Here is a 27,725-nt window from a genome sequence, read left to right as displayed (position 1 = left end):
GATAGAGGGGAAGTATCACCTCTTTGGATCTATTCGTCATGCATCTGCTGATGCACGATAAAGTACCATTAGCTTTTCTGATGGCTTCGTCACATTGCCGACTCATGTTCATCTTGGAGTCCACTAGGACTCCAAGATCCCTTTCCATTTCTGTGCCACTCAGCAGGTCATTTCCTAGGCAGTAGGTATGCTGGACATTTTTGCTCCCTAGGTGCAGCACTTTGCATTTCTCCTTGTTGAACTGCATTCTGTTGTTTTCTGCCCACTTGTCCAACCTGTCCAGGTCTGCTTGCAGCTGTTCCCTGCCCTCCGGCGTGTCCACTTCTCCCCACAGCTTTGTGTCATCCCCAAACTTGGACAGAGTACACTTCACTCCCTCGTCCAAGTCGCTGATGAAGATATTGAAGAGTATTGGTCCAAGGGGTGGCTCCCCTTAGCCAATTGTCTGCTTTTCCTTCCCCTTCTAGGTAATGCACACGAAATGCCCCATCCACCCAACTGTGATGCTTTCTTGGAAGGCCTCACCTTGGGTAAATCTACCCACTTTCAGATCACCTCTGCACAATCCTTTCATCCCTGACTGGGGTTAGGTCATCACTGTACCTCTGTGCAGCTGCTGCTGGTTTCCCTTCTCCAGAAAAACAAACTTGCCTAACCCCTGGTCCTTTTCCTTCTGGGTCAGCCACCGAAGCCTGTCAAAGCAGCATCCCATCATCTTGCTCTTTGGTGAGAGCATCGGTGGGAATCAAAAGGCCATTTCCACAGCAAGTAAGAGAATGGTTCATCTGCCTTCTCCAATCATGCCAGGGCATGACTGCAGCCCTGTCAGAATGCTGAAATGGCTAATGAGGGAGACGAATTTTGGGCACATGAGTGGCCTGAGAGGGTTGGCATGTATGTTATGGAGCTCACGTGTACGTGCCAGCAAGAGTGAGGCAGCTAAGCGTGAGGTTCTGCAAAGTGGTGGGGATGGAAAGACAAACATAGACTCAAGACTTGTCCCTTTGACCATCTCAAAGAACCTCTTAATACACTCCGGCCCCTTTGGAAAATGCCAGCTCTTAGCTTTCACTCATCTTTTGACTACACACAAATCCTAGAGCAAGACTTTAGTTGTGAAGAGCTCAGATAGCTCATCTCAGACTGTAGCAGAGCAGGATAGTTTGAACACTGTGGATTCCAGTCTAAAATTCCTGGGATTATCTTCTGAATCTGCCTTGCACACCTCATAGTAAAAACATAGTAGGGCTCCCTGAAAAACACTTAATAGTGTCTCAAGGCAACCCAGAGGCCCACATCACCCTAGTTGAGGATTGGTGGTCTGTTTACTTCGGGCCTCTGGGCCCCACTATAGCATAGTTGCTTTGGGTAATTAAAATGTCATACCTTTTCCATTCACTGTTCCTGCCTGTGCAGAGATGTTGTGACCATCAGACTTGTTCCCACCCCACAGGGGACCACAGGAACTCAGACCTGAGAAGCGTCCTTGTTGGCAAAAGCATGGTGGTAGGAGAAGGAAACACCCTCCTTAGACAGAACCAGTTCAAGTCCTCACTGAGGGCAAGTGCAGTAACCGTGAGGTGTGAAACAGGGCAAGGCATGCAGATGTGACATGGAATCGTGGTGATCAACACCCCAGACCTATTTAACCCCCACACCTGCAATGAAGGACCCTACCAATAAGTCAGGCACCAACATAAGCTGCCCTGTGAAGGGTGTGAATGCCTGCACATGCTTTACAGAAGGACCCCAGAAACTGCAAATAGGAAGCCACAGTGACAAACACCTTGTGGCCTGCTCTGGTTCTTCTGAGAAATTTGCAGCCAAAGACATGCTCTAGTATATTTCCATAAGGAAAAAAACACATGCAAGCTGAAAGCTGACATTGTTCAATGGTGTTAAGGGGCAGCAGGAGTCTCACAAGGCTGAAAACCCTTGCAAGAGTTAAAAAGATGATGATTAAGGTTGCCAAGTAAAGCGCTCAAAAGTCAGTGCAACCCTGTGTTGGACTTGGATGGGCTGGTTTAATCAGAGACAATCTTGCCTGTAGCAGAGAGCTGGACTAGATGACCATGTGAAGTCCTTCCTCGCCTTACAGTCTTACGACTGAGCTCATGGAGTAACAAATGACAGGAGTAGCATGACAACATCCACCACCTGGTGGACATGCATATTGGGTGTAGGAGGGAGGAATGCACACACTTATCAGGGGAGTTCACTGATATTTGCTAACATGAAAGACCTGGAGAGCCTCAGGGATCTCAGAGTCCAGTCCAGCTGTAAAGTGGGTGGAAGCTTTCTCCCCATGCCATGTGACTAGGTATACTTGTCCCCCAGATAAAGGCTTGGGGACTTGCATGGTATTTGGATTGAAATGGAGCGTAAGTCGACTTAGACCCCTCCATGGAGCACTCATATCTCTACTACCCTGGTGTCACTTGTACTGGCTGCATGAGGGATCTTTTTTGTAAGCTAAAGTTTTAAAAGCTGGAATAGAAAAATATGTTGCAGCCAAACCACTGAGGACTTGCTTTTTCTTCTTGGTCCCAACCTGGCACACCTTTGACGCCAAATAAAACCAAACGAAAACATAAAGACCGGGAGGTTGATCTGTTGGTTTTCATTGCAACAACGATAGCCACCTGGCCTCTTAGGGCTTTTCAATCCCTCCATTCTGCCATTACCACTCCAGCTGCTCTGGGTGAAATTCTTGGATTAGAGTCTTTGCTTAGTACACTGTCACAGTCTTATGAGTTATTGTAGATTGTCTAGTACCTGCAGCAATGCACGTTCTCTTTAATTGGGCTGACCACATCACTGACCCCAAATTTGATCCATCCTTAATTATATGTGCCCTTTTTAATTTCTGAATCAATTCCTTCTCCGTTACACTTGTGTATACCACACAGTCAGCAATGATTTAAACACTGGAGTCCCAGTGCTACTTCATAATCACTTGCATGGGAGTGACAATAAAACATAGCCAATCTAACTTGTCTGCACTGGAGAGGAAACCCCATCTTCCTGGGGCAGATCCTCTTACCCAATTTTTTGCTTCTCCTTGCCCTTCTAGGTAATGGTCATGAAATGCCGCATTCACCAGATTGTGACACTCTTGTGCCAGACATCACCTCGGGTAAGTCTCATCACTCTCACATCTCCTCTGTGCAAACCTCTGATCCCTGACTGGGGTCGGGTCATCCTTGCACCTCTGTGCAGCTGTGCAAGCCCCTACCAGTTTCCCTCTCCAGGAAAATTAAACTCACATGACCCCCAGGCCTTTTCCTTCTGGCTAAGTCACTGAAGCCTATCAAAGTAGCTTCCCATCATCCTGCGCTTTTCTCAGAGCAGTGGTGGGAGTAAAAAGGCCAGTTCTGCAGCATGTAAGACAGGGAACACAGCCCTTTGGCTCAGTCCTGCTATTTTGTCCCCACTGGAGAGGAAACCCTGTCTTAGGGTTTCCTCTCCAGTGACAGGCAGGTGATCCAGGCTGACCTGGACAGGCTCAGCAAGTGGGCAGACGAGAATCTGATGGTGTTCAACGCCGAAAAATGCAAGGTTCTCCACCTTGGGAAAAAAACCCGCAGCATCCTTATAGGCTCGGCAGTGCTATGTTGGCTAGCACTATGGAAGAAAGAGACTTGGGGTCATCATTGACCACAAGATGAACATGAGCCTGCAATGCGATGCGGCGGCTAGTAAAGCGACCAAAACGCTGGCTTGCATCCATAGATGCTTCTCAAGCAAATCCCGGGACGTCATTCTCCACCTGTACTCGGCCTTAGTGAGGCCGCAGCTGGAGTACTGCGTCCAGTTTTGGGCTCCACAATTCAAAAAGGATGTGGAGAAGCTTGAGAGAGTCCAGAGAAGAGCCACGCGCATGATCAGAGGTCAGGGAAGCAGACCCTACGATGACAGGCTGAGAGCCCTGGGGCTCTTTAGCCTGGAAAAGCGCAGGCTCAGGGGTGATCTGATGGCCACCTACAAGTTTATCAGGGGTGACCACCAGCACCTGGGGGAACTTTTGTTCACTAGAGCGCCCCAAGGGATGACGAGGTCGAATGGTCACAAACTACTTCAAGATCGTTTCAGGCTGGACATAAGGAAGAACTTCTTTACTGTCCGAGCCCCCAAGGTCTGGAACAGCCTGCCACCGGAGGTGGTTCAAGCGCCTTCATTGAACACCTTCAAGATGAAACTGGATGCTTATCTTGCTGGGATCCTATGACCCCAGCTGACTTCCTGCCCTTTGGGCGGGGGGCTGGACTCGATGATCTTCCAAGGTCCCTTCCAGCCCTGATGTCTATGAAGTCTATGAAATCTTCCCGGGGCAGATCCCATTAGCCAATTCTCTGCTTCTCCTTCCCCTTCTAGGTAAATCTCAAGAAATGCCGCATTCACCGGACAGTGACACTTCTGTGATAGACCTCACCTCAGGTAAGTCTCACCACTTTCATATCTCCTCTGCATTATCCTCTGACCCCCAACTGGGAACAGTTCATCACTGTACCTCTGTGCACCTCTACCAGCCACTACTGGTTTCCCCACTCTGGGAAAACAAACTCACATGACCTGCAGGCCTTCTTCTGGCTCAGCTACTGAAGCCTATCAAGGCAGCTTCCCATCATCCTACTCTGTTGTCAAGAACAAGAATGTGGGATCATATCCCAGAATCACAGGTCCCCAGTAGTATGGGCAGGTGCTCCACCCATTAGGCTGTTTGGCTGAAAGGTGGGTAGAAGCTTTCTCCCCATGCCATGTGACTAGTTATGCTTGTCTGCCCAGCTAAAGGCTTGGGGATTTGCTTGGAATTTGGATTGAAATGGAGAGTAAGTCCACTTACACCACTCCCTGCAGCTCTCATGTCCCTAGTGTCCTGGTGCCTCTTGTACTGGCTGCTTCAGGGATCTTCTTTGTAAGTTAAAGGTCTAAAAGCTGCATGAATTGCAGTGGAGGCAGGAGCAATCCAACTTATTTTAACAAAGGTGGCGGGGGTGAAACTGGGCAAGATCAAACATTTAGCAATGTGACTGTAGAATCGTGGTGGCCACATAGGAAAATGTGTTCATACAATCTGGCCAGGACTTGCTTATTGTTTTGACTCTCACCGGGCACACCTATGATGTTGAAGAAAACTGAAAGTGTTGATAAGTATCGGGAGGTGGATCTGTTGGTTTTCGTTACAACACAGATAGCCACAAGAGCAGTCACAGGACTGCTCAATCCCCCTACCCTGCCCTTACCACGCCAGCTGTTCAGAGGTGAAATACTTTAGCTAGCGTCTTCCTTTAGTACACCAACACAGTCTTATGAGTTCCTGTAAGTTGTCTCGTACCTGTGGCACTGCTCATTTTCTTTAATTGCACTGACATCCTAAAAGGCCCCGATTTTGATCCATCCTTAGCTCTATGCACCCTTTTTAATTTCCGAGTAAATTCCTTCTCTGGTTACGCTCATGTATACCAGACAGTCGGCATTGAATTAAACACTGGAGTCCCAGTACTACTCCATAATCACTTGAATGGGAGTGACAATAAAACATCGCCAATATAACTGGCTCAGTCCCGGTATTTTGTCTGCACTGGAGACGAAACCCCATCTTCCTGGGGACAGATCCCCTTAGCCAATTCTCTGCTTCTCCTTTCCCTTCTAGGTGAAGCTCAAGAAATGCCACATGAACCGGACAGTGACACTCCTGTGCCAGACCTAACCTCGGGTAAGTCTCACCACTTTCATATCTCCTCTGCATAATCCTCTGGCCCCCAACTGGGAACAGGTCATCACTGTACCTCTGTGCACCTCTACCAGCCACTACCAGTTTCCCCACTCACGGAAAACAAGCTCACGTGACCCCTTGGCCTTTGCCTTCTGGCTGAGCCACCAAAGCCTATCAAGGCAGTTTCCCATCATCCTGCTCTTTTCTCAGAGCAGTGGTGGGAGTAAAATGGCCAGTTCTGCAGCAGGTAAGGCAGCTAACACAGCCCCGTGGCTCAGTCCAAGCATTTTGTCCCCACTGGAGAGGAAATCCTGTTTTCTTGGGGCAGATCCAATTAGCCAATTCTCTGCTTCTCCTTTCCCTTCCAGGTGAAGCTCAAGAAATGCCACAAGAACCGGATAGTGACACTCCTGTGCCAGACCTCACCTCGGGTAAGTCTCACCACTTTCATATCTCCTCTGCATAATCCTCTGACCCCCAACTGGGAACAGGTCATCATTTATTAGGGGTATATTTCTAGGGTCTGTCTAATTCTATCCATGTGCTGCTTGTGTAACTTGTGTTTTTAAATCGAGCTGTATCTCTCTCTTCTGCAAATCCTCATTCCCCAATGGAGCTATCATGCAGGACTCAGTTTCAATTGTGCTCGGTTACTCCAGCCACCAAATCAGTTAGATACATAGACACACACACAGGTTAACGTGATATGCCTGACCCAGCTGGGTTGATCTGTATGTACAGGCTGACACCCTCATATGCCTGGAATCAGTTCATCGGGGCAAGATTAAAACACAGTCAAACACACGCACACAGGTGAACAGAATACCTCTGAATCAGGTTGTGTCCAGCTGACACGCTCATGGGCCAGCATTCAGTTCATTAGGGCACATCTGAGACAAAGTGGGTCAATCAGCCTATACAAGCTATTCCCCTTAAGTGTCTCAAACTCAGAGCGTCCCAGTCTTTTGCCCTATCCATCCTAGTAGTGGTAGTGTCTTAATTAGCAGACTGCACAGTATTTTTGGGAATTACAAGGATCTTTGGCTTAGGTAAAAGAAGCATTACTGCAGAGCAAGTGTGGAATGGGAAGTAGAGAAAGTAAAATACTCCCGCTTACCACCAATTTGACTATAAAAGTTATTTATTGCTAAGTATATGGATAATAGCCATGCAAGGAAACACAAACAAGAGCAATTATAATATTACCCTGGTTCATTTGAGTATTTGGGGAAAGCTAGCTCTTAGCTTAGCTAATAAAATTCAAGTTCACAAAACTATGCCTAGAGAGAAAAAGAGAGAGAGAAACAGAGGCAGAGAGAGACAGAGAGAGATGGGATTTCCCCATTCCTTCAAAGCACTTGGGTGATTTGTTGAGAGGCACAGTTCCCAGCATGATAGTCGAAGGTTAAACAGGCACCAAAAAGAGACAATCAATCCCAGTGCTACTCCGTGTTAACTTACATGGGAAGGACCGTACACCATAACCAATCTAACAGCCCCCTGGCTCAGTCCTGGTATTTTGTCTACACTAGACAGGAAATCCCGTCTTCTTGGGGCAGATCCCCATAGCCAAGTGTTTGCTTCTCCTTCCTCTTCTAGGTAATGCTCATGAAACTTTGCAGTCCCTGAACTCTGACACCCTTGTGCCAGACCTCACCTTGGGTAAGTCTCACCATTTTCAGATCTCTTCAGCAAAAGCCTCTAATCCCATACTGGGGTCAGGTCACCACTGCACCTCTGTGCAGCTGCAAAAGCTGCTCCTGGGTTCCCCTCTCCAGGAAAACAAACTCACCTGACTCCCGAGCCATTTCCATCTGGCCCAGACAACACAGTCGATCAAGGCAGCTTTCCATCATACTGCTCTTTTGTCAGTGGTAATCAAAAGGCCAGTTGAACAGACACTGGGCCGGAATGGTTTAATAAGGAAGAATCCTGCCTGGAATATGGGGTTGGACTAGATGACTATGTGAAGTCCCTTCTCACCTTACAATCTTACAACTGAGCTCATGGAGTAAGAAATGACAGCAGCAACATGGCAGCAGCCTGGTGGACATTGGTATTATTGCTGGAAGGAATGCATGCACTTATCAGGGGAGTTCCCTGATCTTTGCTAGCAGGAAGGGCCTGGAGAGCCTCAGGGATCTCAGACTCCGTTCCAGCCTCCAGAAGGGAGTTGAAGACAGGGCCATTGTCCTGGCACAGAACAAGACTGTGGGCACGTATCCCAGAATGCATTGCTAGGAAGAGGAAAATATGGTTTCAAAGGTTCTCTAACTACAAGTGTCCCAAATCACAGCTCCCCAGTAATATGGGCAGGTGCCCCACCCATTAGAATATTTGGCTGAAAAGTGGGTAAAAGCTTTCTCCCCCTTCCATGTGAGTAGTTATGCTTGTCTTCCCACCTAAGGGCCTGGGGGTTGCATGGAACTTGGATTGAAATGGAGACTAAGTTGACTCAGACCCCTCCAGGCAGCTCTCATGTCCCTAGTGTCCTGGTGCCTCTTGTACTGGCTGCATCAGGAATCTTCTTTGTAAGTTAAAGGTCTAAAAGCTGCATGAGTTAAAGTGGAGGCAGGAACAATCCATTTTATTTTAACAAAGGGGGTGAGGGATGTAACTGGGCAGCGTCCAAACATTTAGCAATGTGATTGTAGCATTGTGGTGCCCACATAGGAAAATGTGCTGCATACAATCTTGCCAGGAATTGCTTATCATTTTAGTACTCACCTGGCACACACATGATGTTGAAGAAAACTGTAAGTGTTAAGAAGTGTCAGGAGGTGAATCTGTTGGTATCATTACAACACAGATAGCCACACCAGCAGTCACAGGACTGCTCAATCCACCCACCGTGCCCTTACCAAGCCAGTTGTTCTGAGGTGAAATACTTCAACTAGTGTCTTGCCTTAGTTCACCAACACAGTCTTATGAGTTCCTGTAAAGTGTTTAGTACCTCTGCACTGCACTTTTTCTTTAATTGGACTGATATCCTAAGAGGCCCCAATTTTGATCCATCCTTAGCTCTATGCACCCTTTTTAATTTCCGAGTAAATTCCTTCTCTGGTTACGCTCATGTATACCACATGGTTGGCACTGATTTAAACACTGGAGTCCCAGTGCTACTCCATAATCACTTGCATGGGAGTGACAATAAAACATCACCAATATAACTGACTCAGTCCTGGTACTTTGCTGCGCTGGAGAGGAAACCCCATCTTCCTGGGGCAGATCCTCTTACCCGATTTTTTGCTTCTCCTTGCCCTTCTAGGTAATGGTCATGAAATGTCGCATTCACCAGATTGTGACACTCTTGTGCCAGACATCACCTCGGGTAAGTCTCATCACTCTCACATCTCCTCTGTGCAAACCTCTGATCCCTGACTGGGGTCGGGTCATCCTTGCACCTCTGTGCAGCTGTGCAAGCCCCTACCAGTTTCCCTCTCCAGGAAAACAAACTCACGTGACCCCCAGGCCTTTTCCTTCTGGCTCAGCCACTGAAGCCTATCAAGGCAGCTTCCCATCATCCTCCTCTTTTCTCAGAGCAGTGGTGGGAGTAAAAAGACCAGTTCTGTAGCAGGTAATACAGGTAACACAGCCCCTTGGCTCAGTCCCGCTATTTTGTCCCCGCTGGAGAGGAAACCCTGTCTTCCCGGGGCAGATCCCATTAGCCAATTCTCTGCTTCTCCTTCCCCTTCTAGGTAAATCTCAAGAAATGTCACATTCACTGGACAGTGACACTTCTGTGATAGACCTCACCTCAGGTAAGTCTCACCACTTTCAGATCTCTTCTGCATTATCCTCTGACCCCCGACTGGGAACAGGTCAGCACTGTACCTCTGTGCACCTCTACCAGCCACTACCAGCTTCCCCACTCAGGGAAAACAAAGTCACGTGACCCCCGGGCCTTTTCCTTCTGGCTCAGCTACTGAATCCTATCAAGGCAGCTTCCCATCATCCTGCTCTTTTGTCAGAGCATTGGTGGGAGTAAAAAGGTTAGTTCCACAGCAGGTGAGACAGTGGTTCATCAGCCTTCTCTAATAGTGGCCCTGTGCAAATGATCAAACTGCTAATGAGGGACATAAATATTGGGCAGTTGAATGGCCTGAGAGGGCTGGCACATGTGTTTTGTGGCCCACATGTATGTGGCAGAAAGTTTGGGGCAGCTAATTGTGAGGTTCTGCAAAATAATGGGGATGGAAAGACTCAAGACTTGTCCCCTTGACCATCTCAAATAACCTCTTGATACACTCTGATGATTAAGGTTGCCAAGTCAAGCGCCTAAGATTTGTATCTGCACAGACCAAGTAACTTATGACAGAACGACCCAGGGCCAGGTCAAATTCCACCTTTAACACACTTATGTGCAGCCCTTATCAACTCCTATCACACCATTCCTTGAGATCCTGCTGCTGCCACATTAAATCAAGGTCTCTGATACAATGACACCAGAAGTCCCTTCCAACCCTACTTTCCTATGATCCTGTGTTGGACAGATGCTTGGCTGTGATGGTTTGTTAATAAGAAAGAATCCTGCCTGGAACATGGGGCTGGACTAGATGACCATGTGAAGTCCCTCCTAACTGTCGCTGCCAGTTACTGCAGCAACGGGGGGAAGCCTTAGAGGCCGTTGGGCGGGTACTTGTGATGCTTGGAGTGGAATTAATTAGGCGGACGCTTATCGGTTGCAAAGCAAGATTATTTACTTACTCCATCAAGGTGGTGAAAGATGGAGGTCAAAGATACTTGGTTAGTTACAGCTTAGGGTTCGTAGGTCGGTCTCCATGGGAGTTCCGTATCGTGCAGAATGTCGGGCCGGGGTCGTCGATTACGTCTGAGATAAGGTCGAAGACGGGGGAAACTGACAAGTGATCACTTTGTCAGTTACTCTCACGCATACGTTCAGAGGTTTTTCAGGTGTGTGCGCGGAGGTCTCCCACTTCACGGAAGTGAAGACGGGTTTTATTTGTATACTAGCCAATTGCTTTTCACCATGTCATAAATTTAATTAGAATCACCAATTACTATAGCGGTTTTCGCTCAGGCATTATCATAGGGTAACTCCCTGTTTTCTCTGACCAATTATAATGATTTATGTACAGCACAAAAAGCAAGAGTTTTTATCTCTGTTAGTGGCGCAGTAATAAATTTCTTTTTGACATGCGCAAAGGAGGCTGTTACTATCATTTCTGTTAACCCTTAGTTAACCTAGTGCAGAAAAAAACTGTTTTGAATGGTTTTACTTGCCTGTGACATGGGCACTACTTAATTTGGTTGTGACACTAACCTTACAGTCTTATGACTGAACTCATGGAGTAACAAATGACAGCAGTAACATGACACCAGAGTGGTGGGCATGCGCATTGTGGGTGGCGCAGGAATGAACACACTTATCAGTGGAGTTCACTGATCTTTGCTAGCAGGAAAGGCCTGGAGAGCCTCAGGGATCTCAGACTCCGTTCCAGCCTCCAGAAGGGAGTTGAAGCCAGGGCCATTGTCCTGGCACAGAATAAGAAGGTTGGTTCGTATCCCAGAATGCATAGCTAGGAAGAGGGGAATATGGGTTCAAAGGTTCTCTGACTACCGGGGTCCCAAATCACAGGTCCCCATAGTATGGGCAGGTTCCCCATCCATTAGGCTATTTGGCTGAAATGTGGGCAGAAGCTCTTTCCCCATGCCATGTGGCTAGTTATGCTTGCCTGCCCAGCTAAAGGCTTGGGGATTTGCATGGAATGAGTCGCAGGACTGCTCTATTCCCCTACCCTGCCCTTGCCACGCCAGCTGTTCTGAGGTAAAATACTTTGGCTAGTGTCTTCCTTTAGTACTCCAACACAGTCTTATGAGTTCCTGTAAGTTGTCTTGTACCTGTGGCACTGCTCATTTTCTTTAATTCGACTGACATCCTAGGAGGCCCCAGTTTTCATCCATCCTGAGCTCTATGCACCCTTTTTAATTTCCGAGTAAATTCCTTCTCTAGTTATGCTAGTGCATACCACACAGTCAGCATTGAATTAAAAACTGGAGTCTGAGTGCTACTCCATATTAACTTGCATGCAAGTGACAATAAAACATGGCTCAGTCCTGGTATTTTGTCTGCACTGGAGAGGAAACCCCATCTTCCTGGGGCAGATCCCCTTAGCCAATTCTTTGCTTCTCCTTCCCCTTCTAGGCAATGCTCATGAAATGCCTCATTCACCAGATTATGACACTCTTGTACCAGATGTCACCTCGGGTAAGTCTCAGCACTCTTAGATCTCCTATGTGCAATCCTTTGATCCCCAACTGCGGTCGGGTCATCACTGCACCTCTGTGCAAGTGCGCAAGCCCCTACCAGTTTCCCCTCTCCAGGAAAACCAACTCACTTGACCCCTTGGCCTTTGCCTTCTGGCTCAGCCACCAAAGCCTATCAAGGCAGTGTCCCATCATCCTGCTCTTTTGTCAGAGCAGCAGTAGGAGTGAAATGGCCAGTTCTGCAGCAGGTTAGACAGGGAACACAGCCTCTTGGCTCAGTACCGCTATTTCGTCCCCACTGGAGAGGAAACCCTGTCTTCTTGGGGCAGATCCCATTAGCCAATTCTCTGCTTCTCCTTTCCCTTCTAGGTGAAGCTCAAGAAATGCCACATGAATCGGAAAGTGACACTCCTGTGCCAGACCTCACCTCGGGTAAGTCTAACCACTTTCAGATCTCCTTTGCATAATCCTCTGACCCCTGACTGGGAACAGGTCATCACTGTACCTCTGTGCACCTCTACCAGACACTACTGGTTTCCCCACTCTGGGAAAACAAACTCATGTGACCATCTGACCTTCTTCTGGCTCAGCCAACAAAGCTTATCAAGGCAGCTTCCCATCATCCTGCTCTTTTGTCAGAGCACCAGTGGTAGTAAAAAAGCTAGTTCCACAGCAGGTAAGGTTAAATCTCCCTTCTCCAATTTTGGCTCTGTCCCAATGATCAAACCGCTAATGGGGGAAATGAATTCTGGGCACTTGAATGGCCTGAGAGAGCTGGCCATTCACATAAAAGATTCACATATCTTTTGGGGCCCATGTGTATGTGGCAGCTGGTATGAGGCAAAGCGATGGGTCTTGTCCCTTGTCCCCCACCATCTCAAAGAAGCTCTTGATACAGTCTAGGCCCCCTTGGAAAATGCCAGCTCTTACTTTTCACTATTTTTTTGACTGCACGCAAACCCTAGTGCAAGTCTTCTGTTGCCAAGAGCTCAGATATTTGAGCTACTACTTTCAGCAGGGAAGCATGGTTTGACCTCTGTGGATTGCTATTTACAGTCCCTGGGTTTATCTTCTGAATTGAGCTTGCACACTGACAGTGCTAACGTTGTAGGGCACCGTGAAGAACCCTTCAAAGATTCTGAAGGCACCCAAGAGGGCCTCAGCACCCTGGTTGAGAATTGGTCATCTGTTTGTTCTAGGCCTCTTGACCCCAGCATACAGACTGGTTGCTTGGGGTAATTAAGAATTGTATATCGATTTCATTTATCTTTCCTGCCTGTGCAGAGATGTTGTGACCATGAGGTTTATTCGCACACCCTGCGGGACCACAGGAACTCACAGATGAGAATTGTCTGTTACCAGCTTTGTTACGGGTGCCATTATTTATTACAGGTTTATTTCTAGGGTCTGTCTAATTCTATCCATGTGCTGCTTATATCACTTGTTTTTTGAAATCGAGCTGTATCTCTCTCTTCTGCAAATCCGCATTCCCCAATGGAGCTATAATGCAGGACTCAGTTTTAATTCTGCTTGGTTACTCCAGCACCAAATCAGTTACATACGCGCACACAGTGATTAACGTGACACGCCTGACCCAGCTGGGTTGATCTGTATGTACAGGCTGACACCCTCAAATGCGTGGAATCAGTTCATCGGGGCAAGAATAAAATGCAGCCAAACACACGCACACAGGGGAACAGAATATCTTTGAATCAGGTTGTGTGTCCAGCTTACACACTCATGGGCCAGCATTCAGTTCATTAGGGCATGTCTGAGACAAAGTGGGTCAATCAGCTTATGCAAGCTATTCCCCTTAAGTGTCTCAAACTCAGCGCATCCCAGTCTTTTGCCCTATCCGTCCTAGTAGTGGTAGCGTCTTGATGAGCAGACTGCACAATATTTTTGGGATTTAGAATGATCTTTGGCTTAGGTAAAAGAAGCATTACTGCAGAGCAAGTGGGGAATGGGAAGTAGAGAAAGTAAAATACTCCCACTTACCACCAATTTGACTATAAAAGTTATTTATTGCTAAGTATATGGATAATAGCCATGCAAGGAAACACAAACAAGAGCAATTATAATATTACCCTGGTTCATTTGAGTATTTGGGGAAAGCTAGCTCAAGCTTAGCTAATAAAATTCAAGTTCACAAAACTATGCCTAGAGAGAAAAAGAGAGAGAGAAACAGAGGCAGAGAGAGACAGAGAGAGATGGGATTTCCCCATTCCTTCAAAGCACTTGGGTGGTTTGTTGAGAGGCACAGTTCCCAGCATGATAGTCGAAGGTTAAACAGGCACCAAAAAGAGACAATCAATCCCTGTTCCTTGAGAACAACAGCGGATGGTGTCAGAGAGAATTCTCCCTCTTGAAGCACACTGTTTGCTGATTTACAGCTTTCTTATACCCTGAGCCCAGGCTCTTCAATGAATTCTTTTAATTCTGTGATTTCATAAGCAAGACATCACTGATCGGGAAAATTCTGTTATATAAACAGTTTCAATTTGGATGAATTACTTTTTCAGTGAAAAGGGGTTATCTGGTTTGGAACATCTCGAGAAACTGATTAACAACCTGAAAAACAAAGTTTTAAGGAGTAACCAGACACCTAGGAGCCAGGTTGAAATTCTTATGAATATAGAAGATACACTGGAAGGGATACCACATTGTTTTGTCTCAGATGGACTCGCTATGCTTGCCCTGTGAAGTCAGCGTAAATGTTTTGTATTTTACCTGTTGTGAATAAGCCTCAGCTTAGCATGACATACAGACCTTAGTGTAGTATTTTAACATAGTTAAGGGCATTATTTGGGCCGTTCATAAACTTTGTGGGGAGGATGTCCACCAGTCATCCCGGGAAAAGTATGACAGCATTTTTGGTCATGGCTCCAATGGGCTGGACAATGAAATGAACCCCTACCTCTTGTTTAAATGTCACCCATACCCTCTCTGACTCGGTCCCTTGCCTCAGCACTTGAATCGCCTGAGAGTATAAGCATGAATGTTTTGGAGCCCACATGTATGTGGCATTAAGTGTGAGGCAGCTAAGTGTGAGGTTCTGCAAAGGGATGGGGATGGAAAGACAACCACAGATTCAAGACTTGTGCCCTTGACCATCTTAAAGAACCTCTTGATACGTTGTGCGCCCCTTTGAGAAATACCAGCTCTTATTTTTCACCCATTTTTTGACTACACAGAAATCCTAAAGCCAATCTTCTGTTTCAAAGAGCTCTGAAAGCTCAGCTCAGACTGTCAGCAGTGCAGGATGATTTGAAACTGTGGGTTGGTATCTGCAGTCCCTGAATTTCTCTTCTTAATCCTGCTTGCACACTTTGCAGAGCTAACATTGTTGGGTACTTTGAAGAACCCATTCAAAGGGTCTCAAGGCACCCCAGTGGGACACAGCACCCTGGTTTAGAACCAGTGGTCTGTTTGCTTTGGGCCTTCTGGCTCCTAAAGGTGTTAGTTTGAGGTAATTAAGAATTGTATACCAATCCCACTCAGAATTCCTGCCTATACAGATGTGTGACTGTTAGGCTTGTTCCCTCCTCCCCAGGTGACCACAGGAACTCAGAACTGAGAATCATCCTTGTTGGCAAAAGCGGTGGTGGGAGAAGTGCAACTGGAAACACCCTCCTTGGGCAGAACCTGTTCAAATCCCAACTTGGGGCAAAGGCAGTAACCATGAGGTGTGAGAAAGGACAAGGCAGGCGCAAGGAACAAGGAATCATGGTGATTGACACCCCAGATCTGTTTAACCCCCACAGCTGCAATGCAGAAATCTACGAAGAAGTCAAGCACTGCCTCGCACTCTCCCAGCCAGGACCCCACGCAGTCGTGCTGGTGACCCAGCTGGGCCGTTACACTGAGGAGGACAAGGCAGCTGTGAAGAGGGTCCAGGATGTGTTTGGGAAGGAAGTCCTGAAGCACACCATCATCTTATTCACCCGGAAAGAAGACTTGGGTAATGGGTCCCTAAAGGAATATGTGACTCAGTTACGCAACAAAGATCTTCAGGCCCTGATCCGGAAGTGTGGGGAGCGATTCTGTGCCTTCAACAACAGAGCAACAGGGGAAGAACAGAATGAGCAGGCTAATGAGCTGATGGACATGATCCAGAGGATGGTCCAGCAGAATGGAGGTGGCTATTATTCCAACAAGATGCATCTGGAACCAAGCATAACTGAAGAGAGATTGAGAGACCACATGAAAGGATGCAATATAGCCAGGGTACAGGCTGAGAAATGCATCTCTAAAAAATATCTGGGGGTTCTTTTTGCTATTTGTGTTGCAGTTCTTATTGTTCTCCTTCTTGTTTTCCTTCTTTAGACATTAATTGTGTGTCATCTCAGTTCTCCAGCCAGCATCACCCCAATGTTACTATTGTTAATCATTTTTATTGTGCTGATGCTTACGAGCCAATCAAACAGATGCCTGTTGTGCCTCATCAGTGTAGCACCTTTGTACTAAACACAATTCAGGTGATTAGTACTTTCTCTTTACTAAAATTTACAGCAGAACAGTTTAACTTTGCTGGGTCTGCTTCCAACTGCAGCTCACCTGGGTTTACAAAGTTTATCCCCTCTGCAGAAGAAGAGGCTACAGCGGGGAAGAGCACAACATTATATCAGGTCTCGCCAAGTCTAAAGGCTGTCAGAGTGATGAACAACAAAAATGGCTGCTCTTTGCCACACAGGGCAGTGCCTGAGGTAGGTTTGTTCTACAGCAAAGCAAATTCAGTTAAAGTCTCAGGAAGTATTTCCTGCCTGTAAGAGCATCAGGACAGTGGGACAAGCTACCTAAGAAGCTGTGGGATGTCCTTTGTTGGAGAATTTCCAATAGAGGTTGGACATGTGTTTGTGCAGGATGGATCCAGGTGCATGGACCAGATGACCCCTGAGGCCCGTTTCACCTCTAGGATTTTGTGGTCTCCACTTGTGTAAGTGGATAATGCAGATTTGGGCCAATGTAGTTGTTCCCAATGAAGTTTTGCAGCTGTGTGTTTTAACTGGCTTCTGAGCAGTACCTTAGATTTACTACCAGGTATCAGAGAACAGAATTTGTACAGAGACTTGGATGGATCTTGGAAGTCCCTTGGAGACTTGTACAGGGACCTGTGTGATATCTTCAATCATCACAGCAGTTCAAATTCTGCAGCACCAAGCATGGCATCTTTGTAATGAAACATAAGGTCCTGACACTCTCAAGCTCACAGTCAGACATGGTATAACAAGGTGTAAATTATTTTGATATTTTGCAAGACATCAGCAATGTGCCCATAAAGTTCATTTGTGGTAATGTACAGTTAGAGAAGTTCATACATACAGAACCAAGAGGAGAAATAGGAAAAGCAAAAGAGAAAGAGAGTGACACGAGGCCCCCTTGTAGACCTTTGTGTTTAGCACTGGTGACTGTGAGCATTTCCAGATGACCTTGGTAAGTGGTTCTAGGCCTGTATGTCATTCCAAGCTTGTCCATCATTGATGGTGCTTGTCTCAATTGCAGTCTTCCTCCTGCAGGCAAGCAGTCTTGGTAAAGGGAGTTTTGCTGCCTGGACAGAGCTCTGGCCTCATCAGCTTCTGAGAACAGAGGAAAATATGTCCTTGAGCCTACAGTGCTGAGGTGGAGGGAGTCAAGGTGTATTTGCACCCCCTCCATCCACCCCTTTGATTCCTGCTCCATCTAAACAAAAAACAGTACCTGCCCATGGCAGCAGCATTTTTATTCAGGCAGCAGTTGACGGAGTATATTGATGTCATGGCTCATTATAATATATCTGATTCCTTCTAAACTCTTCATCCCACAGGTGTTAACAATGCTCTCTCCTTTTTAACTGTTTTGATTTGCACTAGTCAAACTATCTTTTCTTCTGCTGTTCTGCTGTCTGTTAGTGGATCCCAGTTATTTAGTCTCCATTGCACAGCCATGCAGGCTGTTTTTAACTCTAGCTAAAATTATCAGCTCAGATGAAGAAATAACTTTCAGTGAAGTACTGGATGTGTTGTCAAGATGGTCAAGAAAGCTAGATATTATTTTATGAATCTGAAAAAGAGATGACTATTTAATTCTAAGGACTATCATATAAATGAAACATATTTTAATTCATTTTTTGGCCTAGTTTGTTCTGTCTCATATACATGAAAGCACATTCCAATAAAGTTCTTGCAGTATCAGGACAATAACAGTGTCTTTGTCTCTGTGATGTGTCTGTGGCAAACTAAAGGGATGTTTTTCATGTTTAAGGTGTTATGCTTGGTAGTTGTATGATGGTTGTTCATGAAATATTTAAGATGGAATATCACCTGTAACAGTTGTTCATGAAATATTTAAGGATGGTTTGGATTGGGATGATACTCCCTAAAGCATGGGTTTGGAATAAAAGTGACCTGGCATCCCTTCCAGGTATATTTTTTATGATTCTATGAACTGAAACTAGGAAGGATTGGAAAAAAATTGGATTTGAGTTCAGAAAGTTCTTAATATAGTGGAAAGTAAGCATGGGCGAAGCTTTGGTCGCCAATTCGATTTGGAGAAGATTCAGCCTGATTCAGCAGCCAAATCATTGAATCCAAATTGAATTGGGAGACCCATTAAAAGCCCTGGATTCATTCAAAGCATCCAAATAAATTAGGAAAAGATTGGGAGAAGATTCAGCAATTTGGCAATTCAGAAAGGCGGTCTTGTGTGGAAACAGAACCTAAGAAGAGGGAGGTGGGGAGGAGGAGGGGAAATACTGTTCTCATACGGACATCTGTAGCTGGCCAGTGACTGTGATTTTTCCATAAGTTATCTTCCAATCACAGTGCTCTGTGGGAGGGGAGTAGAAACAGCATATAAGGCTCTGTAAAGCCTTCCTCTCCCTTTTGTGAGCTGTCTGTCTGGAAGCAACAGCGTGTGAAAGATACTGGCTGAAGTGGCTGGCTTCCTAGTCACTCTCTTCCTACTCTCTCTTCTTGGAAATTTCATAGATTTCATAGACATTTGGGCTGGAAGGGATCCCAGAGAATCATCGAGTCCAGCCCCCTGCCCCAGGGGCAGGAAGTCAGCAGGGATCATAGGATCCCAGCAAGATAAGCATCCAAATGTGTCTTGAAGGCATTCAAAGTGGGTGCTTGAACCACCTCCGGAGGCAGTCTATTCCAAACCTTGGGAGCTCAGACAGTGAAGAAGTTCTTTCTTATGTCCAGCCTGAATCAGTCAAAGTGGAGTTTGTGACCATTCGATCTTGTCATCCCTTGGGGTGCTCTGGTGAACAGATGTTTCCCCAGATCTTGATGAGTACCCCTGATAAAATAATAGGTGGCCACCAGATCACCCCTGAGCCTGCGCTTTTCCAGGTTGAAGAGCCCCATGGCTCTCAGCCTGTCATCATAAGGTCTGTTTTCCTGACCTCCGATCATGTGCGTGGCTCTTCCCTGACTCTCTCAGGCTTCTCCACATCCTTTTTGAATTGTGGAGCCCAAAACTGGATGCAATACTCCAGCTGTGGCCTCACCAAGGATGAGTACAGTGGGAGAATGATGTCCCAGGATTTGCTTGAGAAGCATCTATGGATGCAAGCCATTGTTTTGCTCGCTTTACTAGCCGCAGCATCGCACTGCAGGCTCATGTTCATCTTGTGGTCAATCATGACCCCCAAGTCCCTTTAATCTGTAGTGCTAACCAGCATAGCACTACTGAGCCTATAAGTATGCTGCAGGTTTTTCCTCCCAAGGTGGAGAACCTTGCATTTTTTGGTGTTGAACACCATCAGGTTCTTTTCTGCCCATTTCATGAGTCTGTCCAGATCTGCCTGGATAACCCTCCTATCCTCAGGTGTGGATGCTTAACCCCAGAGTTTGGTGTCATCGGCAAATTTGGCCAGCCCGCTTCTGACACCAGTATCCATATCATTGATGAAGATGTTAAATAGCATAGGCCCTAGGACAGAGCCTTGTGGGACACCACTGGTCACAGCTCACCAATACAATTGACTCCCATCGACCACCACTCTCTGGGTCTTGCCATGGAGCCAATTCCCCAGCCCACGGATCATGGTGGGGGAAGGTGACTTAGTTTCCCCTGATGTTTTGCCTCTGTCTGCTGAGCAGGGGGATAAGGCAGGATCCCCACCCTCAACCCAGAAGCACTGGTGATACCATCCTTAGCCAGATGTTCCCCATAAAGAAGGAGCTTGAGAATCAAATGGAGAAGTTCCAGGGGATTGTTGTTCCTGGATGGGCCTAAATGGGAAGCCTTCTGCCTGGGAATCAGTTTTCCATCAAGTTGTGGCAGGAGAAAGAGTGGTGGGAGGTTGGCCCACAAACAAGTGGGCAGGCTGAGATCTAATCAGCACTGGGAAGGCCCCCTGTTACAGGGTACTATCCCTGCTGCATTCGTTCCACTCTGCCTTAACACACACAAGGCAGGAAAGGTTCTTTGGGGCAAGCTTTTGGGTTTAAAAATGCTTCATCAGGCTGAGGAAGCATTTGCAGTTGGTGTGTGTGCTCTTCCTGGATGGAATGAATAGTAAAGAAGCCAGAGGCTGGGATGCTGGTAAGAAAGCCAGTAACTGAAAATGTAAATTGAGGTGCCAGGGGGTGAGAGACAGGCTGGGGGAGGGGGGGAGGGAGGTGTAGCAGGTAAAAGTGGAGAGGAACTTGGGGAGTCAGATGTCAGGCAGGTTATAGTGTGTCATAAATCCAATGTCTATATTGAGTCCATGATTTTTTATATCCAGTAGATTTATGAAGTGAAGTTTCTAGTTGTTGAAGGAAGGAGCTGTGGGATTTGCAGCCCCGAGTTGGTCTCCTTCTCCTTCCTCCACCCCTGCTGTTCTGTCTCAGTATCAGGTCACTGGGCCTTGAATTGGTGTGCACCTTAGTGGACCAAATGGCACCACACCAAATGGTCAGCAGCTTGCTCCCCCCTGGCATTGGTGTCGATGCCTCCGTGCTTGAGGGCAAATATGAGTGTGTCTTTGTACCATTTACTTTGGCTGCCCTTTGAGCATTGGCCAACAGACAGCTGGGAGAAGAGAATCTGGTGAGGGAGGCAGTTCTCGGACATCCGGATACAGTGGCTTGTCCATCGGAGTTGATTTCTCAAGAGCAAGACTTTGATGCTGGTGGACACAGCTTCACGGAGGATGCTTGCACTGGTCCAGCAGTCCTCCCATTTGACCCCCAGGATTTAACACAAGCAGCACTAGTGAAAGCTCTTGAGGGTATTAATGTGGGATCACTGGATGGTCCAGGTTTCACTGCAGTAGATGAGGGTGGTCAGCACAACAGGCTTGTAAACCAGGACCTTTGTCTATTTCTGAAGGTCTCTATTTTCGAAGACACTTTGTTGCAGTTTGAAAAAAGTGGCACTGGCACAGCTGACCCAGTGCCAGACTTCTTCTTCGATGGTAGCCTGTTGAGAGAGGTGGCTGCTGAGATACAGAAAGTATCCCCATACTCCAGAGTTTCCCTGTCTATGTAGATAGCACAAGGGATGTTCAGCTGGCCTGGTGAAGGTTGATGGATCACCTTCATCTTAGTGATGTTCAAGGACAGGCCAAGTCTCTTATATTAAATGTGGAAGAGATCTAAGGTTGCTTGCACATCCTCCACCTTTGGGATAAAGAGGACATCCCTGGGGATCTCAAGAATGTGACCATCATGACCATCTAAATGAAGGGGGACAAATCTGACTGTGAGAACTACAGGGGAATTTTCCTTCTGTCCATTGTGGGTAAGATCCTGACCCACATCCTCCTGAACCTCCTTTGTCCCATCACTGAGGAGATCCTTCAAAAAACCCAGTGTGGCATCTGACCATCCTGAGGCACTGTGGACCTGTTTTTTGTTGCCAGGCAGATCCAAGAAAAACATCGGGAGTAAAATCAAGAACTGCTCCTTGCCTTCATTGACCAGTTTTTCAGTCTAAGTTGTCAGAACCACAGTCCTGTTAAGAGCCACAAAGGAAGCTCTTCCAGGAGGAACAGGCTGTGCCTGTGGCACACCCAGATACTACTGAGACCAAATCAGCTTACCCAAGTTCAAAGGGTTGGGGTGTAGGGGAGGCATGGAGCCCCACAGAAGAAGTGGCATCAGCCAAGGCATCCATGGTCATAGAGCAAAAGTGAACAGCATTTTCCAGTGAAACCTCAGATTACCATAGGCCATGGACACAAGGTGCAGGTGGAACCCATTACCAATGGGGTGGACGATGCCAAGCCACCATCCTCACCAGTCCAGGACACATACTAAGTTCTGCACTGGAGAAGAGCCTTCCCAGTCCCCGCTCCTGCCCCTGGGCCCTGCCACGGCTCCCTGATCACAGCCCGCCCACATTCCCCTAATCTCAGGTTCCCCACCTACAGCACACAGTTCAGAACTTTATTCAGCAGCCTGCATCCCTGCAACTGGGAAGGCATGGGCCTCTCATATGCTGAGGAAGGTGTTGATGCCAGCGGGGATGTCCTTCTCCATAGCAGTGAGCAAAGAGATATAGCACTGCTGCAGGCAGCAGTACAGGCAGGTTGGAGAGAAGCCCTGGCTTACTTCCCACACTGTCATAGCTCAGGATCCAAAAGCAGGAGTGCAGGTGTCCCCACAGTACCAGGAGGAACAGCAGATTCAGGCCATAGTGGCTCAGGCATCCCTCCACCTGCACAAACAGCTCATTGTACACCTCCCAGGGCAAATGCAGCAGTGACATGTTCAGGGTGAAGTGACAGAGTGAGGGTATTGACCCCAGGATACCTAACCAGAGAAGCCCCATGTGGGGAGGGGAGGGGTGTAACCAGCCACTTGCCCCAGATGTCCAGGGGCCCTGCACACTCCAAGCCTGGGTGCTGTGGGCTGGGTGACAGGGCCAGGGACTCTTCCTGGCCCTTACCCATGGCCTTGCTGGGCTCCGTGGTCCCACCCATTGCCCCACAGCAGACCCTAACCTGGCCCTGGGAGCACAGGGGGGTGGGGTCCAGATCCAAAGCAGCAGGTGCTGCCAGGAGCTTGGCCTGGCAGACCCTGGGAAGAGGCTAGGGAGGAAATCTGCCTGAAGACAGCACCCAGTATATCACCGGCCTGCAGGAGCAAAGCACGGAAGCAGGGCTCAGACAGCAGCCACCTGGGCCCAGGCCTGAACCTCCAGCTTACCATGGTCAATGGGCACCTGTGCAAGGCCAACCTGGGATCTAAGGCCAGGCAGCACATGGTCCCTTGTGCAGAGCATCTAACCTGTGAAATGTTGCAAACTCTCACAAAAGGCTTCTGTCTCTTGCCTCTGCAGGGCCAACATCTGGATATAAGGGGAGATCCCACCAGTCCCAGTGGGTATGTGGGCTCTGGGTCACTGCCATCCACCACTGGAGCCATGTGGATGTGCCAGCTGCACCAGTGATGCACCCTAGACCAAACCCTCCTGATCCAGTGGCTGGTATTAGTGGGTGGTGACAGAGGAGCAGCAGGCATGGGAGCAGAAATGAAGAGGGGGTTGTCCCCCAGGTGGAGGCATGGGACTGGGCACAGTAGGACCACTGGGCCTGAATGAAGGTCCTGGAATGGGAGCACCTAACACTGCTCTGGCAGCAGGGTGGTGCTGACCACCAAACCCTGGATACCCTCCAGGGCTTCGTGACCATGTCCATGCCTCCCACTGACCAGCCCCTGCCCATAGCCCTGCAGCGTCCCATAGTCCCACCCATTGCTCTGCAGGAGACCTCAACTTGGCTCTGGGAGGAGCTCCTCAAGCACCTCTCTGGCCCAGGCCCTGCCCTGGACAGCTGACACCCACTTGGGCCAGGTACTGCTGCTCTCCCCAACACCACAAGGCTGAAGACCTGACCATGCATAAGGCTGCCACCCAATGGGGTCACCACAGTCTCTGGATCCATGAGGGAATATCCTGAGGCTGGAATGCTAGGCAGTTTCCCCAGAGTTCTACCTCCTAGCCCTGCTCCCATGGGCCTGTATTCTGGGCTCAAAGAAAAAAAAATATAGTTTTCCATTTGTATATAGTTTTCCATTTGTAAGTACTTTTTTTATTGTTGGTGGGGGGGGGTGGTGGTGGTGGAGGGGCTCTGTTTGTTGAGGGGAGAAGGGAGGAGAGGGTTCTGTTTGTTGAAGACAGAGAGGGGAGAGATGATGGTGGGGGTTGTGAGTATAATGAAGGGGGAGTTTCTTTGTTTCATCCATGTGCACAACTGAGAGTGTTGCTGGGCATGGTCGGGGCAGGGGATGTGTGAGTGGTGGGGCAGGTGGGCTGGAGAGGGGAGTTAGGGAGGTGGGAATCAGCTACAGCCTCCTATAGTTGGTGTCTTAGCCCCCATTGGTGGGTGCACAGCTGTCCTGGGGCCTGAGTCTGGTGTAGGAATTGCTTGGGTCAGCAGAGCCAGCACCATGGCCATCAGGAATGTGGGGTGCTGGTTTACTGCCAGGGACAGGACTGGAGCAGTGAGGCACTGGGCACCACTGGCAGGGGTAGGGGTAGGGGTAGGGCATGGCTGGAGGAGCCCTGGCATGGGGAGGCAAGGTGTGAAAGAACAGATCTGCTGTGTGCTGCCCCTACACTGGGCACAGAGCTCCTGGGCAGGGAAAGGATTGGCCAGGAATCAGAGTTTCAAAGATGGCTGCCAAGTGAGCAATCTGACTCTGGCTTCAGCATGGCTGCCAAGTGGTAGCAACCATGTCTCCAGAGGCTTGAGCTGCCCACCATGGCCACAGGAGTACATGACAGGGCTGAGGGACTTGACTCTAACCTTAGTGCCGACTCCCTGGGCATATAGACCCCTGCCAAAAATTGTATATTTAGTCATGATTAAATGCACTTATAGATACACCTTTTGACTACAACCCAGTAATCATTGTGCAAATCAAACAGGGAAAACAAAATCTTTGGAAAGGTGGTTTTTATTTTGGCAGCACCAATTTGTACAACCTTGTGTACATGAAATCAGGGAGATGCCAGAAAACGAATACTCCAAAACCCATTGCAAAATGGCGAAGAAGCAAAAACCCTCTGCTTCAGCACTGCATCACCTGCAGGCTGCAGCACCTTGTTTCCCAAAGGGGCTTCTCCTTTTCATACATAGCTTCAGTGTAACATGGAGTTGTGCCATTTGCTTCAGGACATCATCAGGCATGTTAATCATCTCAGATTCAAAGTCTGCCCCATTGTCTTCTATTCTTCAGCAAAATGTCAGACACATTTATGGTCTTGTATAAATATACACATACAAGAACTGCTGGGAGATTTTTGAATGTGCTCCTGACAATCTAAGATCATTTTTTGGTTATTGAATCTCCTACCCATAGCTGGGTTGTAATTTTACATTATAACCACAGCTGTGTGGATCTAGAGCTGAGGTTCCTTCTTGTTGACAAAACTGGAGCTGGAGAAAGCACCACAGGGAACACCCTGCTGGACTGCAGAGAGTTGGAGTCCAAGTTGTGGGCACAGACCAGGAAGTGACCAGGAGATGCAGGAATGGGAAGCACAGCCTGGAATGGGAAGCACCTCCTCATCACTGACACTGGCCATCTTTGATCCAGTTGGCTGCAAAACAGAGACTTCTTCAGAGACTGCTGGCAGCCTCCTGCTCCCTACCCTGGATCCCCACACCCTGGTGATGGTGACTGTTGGGACCCAGAGGCCTTCAGGCCTGGGTTTTGACCTCTGTGCTTAGTTTAAGCTGCATGCTTAGCTTCAATTGTGATCAAGACTTGCACCCAGTGAAAAAGATACAGTAAAACAGTGCCCCTGACAAAAATGAATCAGGAAGTTGGGTAACTAAATTGAATAAATATAGCCTGGGAAAAAGAGGAACATTCAGAGCAAAACCTACCCCCACCCAAGAATGAAAATATTATCTTTGAATAGAAAATTCTACTTAAGGGTGACCATAATTGGTAAACAGAAGCAATATTTTCAATATGCATTAGAATAAAGACTTAAGCCTAACCAGTGGGAGGGATTTTCCCTCTGTTCTCTTCAGTATCAATTAACAGCCTTTTGGAGAAGCTGGTCACCATGGTCACCCTGCTTTACCTGTTGCAGGTTGGCACAGGCTATTTCTTATGTCTTGTCTCAGGGTTAATGGCAGTTTTTCGAGGTGTACCAATACATATCTTATTAACAATGATAAAAGGAAAATCAATATTATCAGCAATTGGCTTTTTTTGACTGATGTGGCCAATAATGTCACCTATAAATGCTCCATGCATGCGTGCAGCCACAGCATGCATGAGGCCAGTAGTGCAGAAAGGGAAAGCTCAGGGAGCAGCATCTGGCTGGTAAGTTGAGGGGTGGGGCTTGGGGAGGGAAAGGGGGGGACAGATTGAGGCCCCCACAGTGAAGGAGAGAGTGGGGCTGAGGCTGGGGCAGGAGATGCACAGATGGGGCAAATCTGGGTGCAGAATGGAACTGCGGTTTGTCTGGGAGGCCCAAGGTGGCACGCATCCCCAGGGGAGACATGGGAGGCACATGCCTGACAGATCTATGTACAGGGCAAGGATGAGCTGTTGCTGCACACTTGGGGACATCACTGGACTCTTCCCAGCGGGAGGGGGCTGGGCAGGGTTGTTCTTAGGATTGGGTGGGAGGCTGTGATGCTGGGAGTGGGGCCTACATGAAAAGCTACAGCCACCCCCAAAATCACCTTAGCCCTCCTGTAGCCCCGCCTCCCAGTGCTGCTGATGCCTGCCCTACCCTGAGCACAACCCCAGCCCAAATTTCCTGCTGGTAGGAGCCCAGTTCCAAGCATGCAGTGGCAACCTGCTCTTGCCCCATGAACAGATCTGGGGGACACATGCCCCCCATGCCTTCCCTGGAACTGTGCACAGCAGTGAGAGCCACCCTGCCTAAGAGCTGTAGCTGCATCCCACATCCTGCCACACCCCAGCTAAGCAGCTCCTGCCCTAGCCCCTGCCCCTTCCCCTCCCTCACTGCAGGGGCATTGATTTGCCCCCTTCAGCCCCTCCTTGCCTCATGCCCCTTACCCCCCACAGACTTACCAGCATGACAATGCTCTCCCAGCTTCTGGGCTACATATCAGCAATCAGATTGGTATCAGCTGATATGGCTCATTAATAATCAGCCATTGGTATCAGCCCAAAAAATCTTTATCAGTGCACCCCTAGTAGTTTTTTTAAAAAGTTTAGATTTTGAATTGTATAGGATAGTTTGGACAGGGATCCTCCTGCCTCAGGCACAGGGTTGGACTAGATGAACCCCCACCATTCATGCAGATTCCTATCTTCCTATCCTGTGTACAGGACCGCCACCTGATGCAGGAGGTACATGGTCCCACTAGGAGGAATGCCTTAGTGGACCTGGTATTGGCAACAGGGGATGACATGGTAGGAGACCTACAGGTCAGTGGTTACCTGGGGGACAGTGATCAACAAATAATAGAATTCATCATAAGGCATAGAGTGGGTAAGGTAACTAGTAGGGTGGAAATGCTAGACTTTAGGAAGACTGACTTCAGCAAACTCAGGCATTTAGTCTATGATGCACTGCAGAGTAAGAGATTTGGCGAGATGGGAGGCCAGGAAGGGTGGCTGTGCCTTAAGGAAATGATCCTTCGGGCACAGAGGGAGACAATCCTGATGTGGAGGAAAGGGAGGAAAGGGGCCAAGAGGCTTTCTTGGCTGACCAGAGAAATCCAGGGCAGCCTACAGAATAAAACTGGGGCATATAAAAAGTAGAAATGGGGAGAGATTACTAAAGAGGAGTATACCTCCTCTGCTTGCGCATGTAGGAAGGCAGTCAGACAGGCCAAAGCTACCATGGAGCTGAGGATGGCATCCCAAGT

General features: G+C 48.0%; 1 protein-coding gene across 2 annotated transcripts in view; it reads left to right on the top strand.

Moving 5' to 3' along the window:
* The window catches only part of LOC102370578 (immune-associated nucleotide-binding protein 6-like), a 33,952-nt gene extending 15,840 nt beyond the window's left edge, over positions 1 to 18,112 (top strand). Inside the window, exons 8-17 of one of the 2 annotated variants that reach the window (XM_014525116.2) lie at positions 3,074 to 3,136; positions 4,375 to 4,437; positions 5,654 to 5,716; positions 6,085 to 6,147; positions 7,316 to 7,378; positions 8,985 to 9,047; positions 9,415 to 9,477; positions 11,883 to 11,945; positions 12,314 to 12,376; positions 15,498 to 18,112. In XM_014525116.2, coding sequence (XP_014380602.1) covers positions 3,074 to 3,136; positions 4,375 to 4,437; positions 5,654 to 5,716; positions 6,085 to 6,147; positions 7,316 to 7,378; positions 8,985 to 9,047; positions 9,415 to 9,477; positions 11,883 to 11,945; positions 12,314 to 12,376; positions 15,498 to 16,270 — 1,340 coding nt within the window. In that variant the 3' untranslated portion in view covers positions 16,271 to 18,112. The remainder of the gene's footprint in view (positions 1 to 3,073; positions 3,137 to 4,374; positions 4,438 to 5,653; positions 5,717 to 6,084; positions 6,148 to 7,315; positions 7,379 to 8,984; positions 9,048 to 9,414; positions 9,478 to 11,882; positions 11,946 to 12,313; positions 12,377 to 15,497) is intronic. The other variant, XM_025216555.1, reaches the window with a different exon arrangement.
* The last annotated feature ends 9,613 nt before the right edge of the window (positions 18,113 to 27,725 follow it).

The sequence above is a fragment of the Alligator sinensis genome, unplaced genomic scaffold, assembly GCF_000455745.1.
Source record: "Alligator sinensis unplaced genomic scaffold, ASM45574v1 scaffold524_1, whole genome shotgun sequence".
Lineage (NCBI taxonomy): Eukaryota > Metazoa > Chordata > Crocodylia > Alligatoridae > Alligator > Alligator sinensis.
This window is presented reverse-complemented; position numbering and strand designations above follow the sequence as displayed.